Here is a 1,428-nt window from a genome sequence, read left to right as displayed (position 1 = left end):
GCCGTTAAAATGTAGTCGTTAAAATGTAGCTGTTAAAATATAACTATTAAAATGTAGCCATTAAAATATATCCGATAAAAATAAATATGCGTTAAAATATAGCAGTAATTCACTCACTAAACAATAAAGGATAATTTATTTAAATAAAATAAAATAAAACACATAATAATGCCATTGATAAAAATACATAGCAATTACAACTTCAGGATATTAGTCTTAATATAAGTACACAAGTTTTCGTGATTTTTCTTTTGCTCATGAATCTTATGCGATGTGTCCACGGTGAGAAATCCATGTATCCTTTAATCCTATTATCTTCTGCCTCTTTGTCCTTTATCGCCACCAATTTCTCCAATGCAGATACTTTCCATTCATTAATCTCTATAAATCTAGTATGCGTGTCTTTTTTTTCCTTCCCTTTTCTCTTTGCTGCCTTTTGGCCAGTAGGGCACACTTCACGTACTTCATCATCACTGCTGTCTGCATTGGAAGATAAAGTAAATGCCCCTGATTCTGACACCTTTGTTCTCTTACCAACTTTTGGTTGGTACATTGTATTCCATTTTGACTCATCCTTTAGCAATCTCCAACAGTCTACAAGTAGAATATTTGAGTTTCTATTTTCAGATTTGTACAATTGATGTGCATTATCAAGAATTTTCTCATCAAACCAACCACTGTGATGTGCTTGTTGTATTCATTTATAACACCCATTGAAACACGCCACATTTTGATTCATCTTGTTCCAATGGTCTTTGCATTGCCTTCCAGTTCTTACTTGCTCACATTTTGGTTGGTGTTGTAGTTTCTGCGATTCGAGCCCAGATATGTGTAGAAGTTTGGTCATTCCCCACAATGGCATCCTTAGATGTATTAAGCCATCCACTTATCAGAAGTATAGTTGCTTCCTTGCTCCATTTGAGTTTGCCTTTATGCCTTGATTCATCTTCATTGTGTAGAACTACATTTTCCAATCCTTCAACACAATGTTCAGGTTGGGTTTCAAAGACAAATGTCGACGATGTTTCACGATTCAAATCAATACTAGACTTTTCCATACTTGGCCTATAATTTATTGAAACCATTTCGAGTTGGTGTAGGGAAGGTGTATGAAAGGAATATGGTAGTGAATTTTTTGGTGTGAAGAATGAAGCTTGTTGGGGCGTCTCAAATGAACCAAAGTTTTGGTAAGGGTAAGAGGACATGAGATAATTTTGAGAATTTGGAAAACTTTGGTTAAATTGAGAATATTGAAAATTTGGATTTTGGGGATTAGTAGAGGGAGTATTTTGAAAATTTGATTGAAATGAGAATATTGAAAATTTAGATTTTGGAGGTTGGTATGTGGAGAAAATGATGAATTTTGAAAAACTTGAGAATATTGAAAATTTAGATTTTGGGAGTTCGTATTTGGAGAATTTGTAGAAT

General features: G+C 33.8%; 1 protein-coding gene across 1 annotated transcript; it reads right to left on the bottom strand.

Moving 5' to 3' along the window:
• Positions 1 to 202: 202 nt before the first annotated feature.
• On the bottom strand, positions 203 to 1,085 carry LOC133799536 (glutathione S-transferase T3-like). Its single transcript, XM_062237545.1, has 2 exons — positions 787 to 1,085; positions 203 to 677 (listed from the first exon to the last, which is right to left on the bottom strand). Exons 1-2 carry the CDS (start codon positions 1,083 to 1,085, stop codon positions 203 to 205), a joined length of 774 nt encoding a protein of 257 aa, XP_062093529.1.
• Positions 1,086 to 1,428: the final 343 nt, after the last annotated feature.

The sequence above is a fragment of the Humulus lupulus genome, chromosome 9 (genome assembly GCF_963169125.1).
Source record: "Humulus lupulus chromosome 9, drHumLupu1.1, whole genome shotgun sequence".
NCBI lineage: Eukaryota > Viridiplantae > Streptophyta > Magnoliopsida > Rosales > Cannabaceae > Humulus > Humulus lupulus.
This window is presented reverse-complemented; position numbering and strand designations above follow the sequence as displayed.

Coding starts and splice junctions, on each gene's coding strand:
- LOC133799536 (XM_062237545.1), bottom strand. CDS start 1,085: ATGGTTTCAATAAATTATAGGCCAAGTATGGAAAAGTCTAGTATTGAT. Junction 678..786: donor ACTACAACACCAACCAAAAT/GTGAGCAAGTAA, acceptor AGCACATCACAG/TGGTTGGTTTGATGAGAAAA.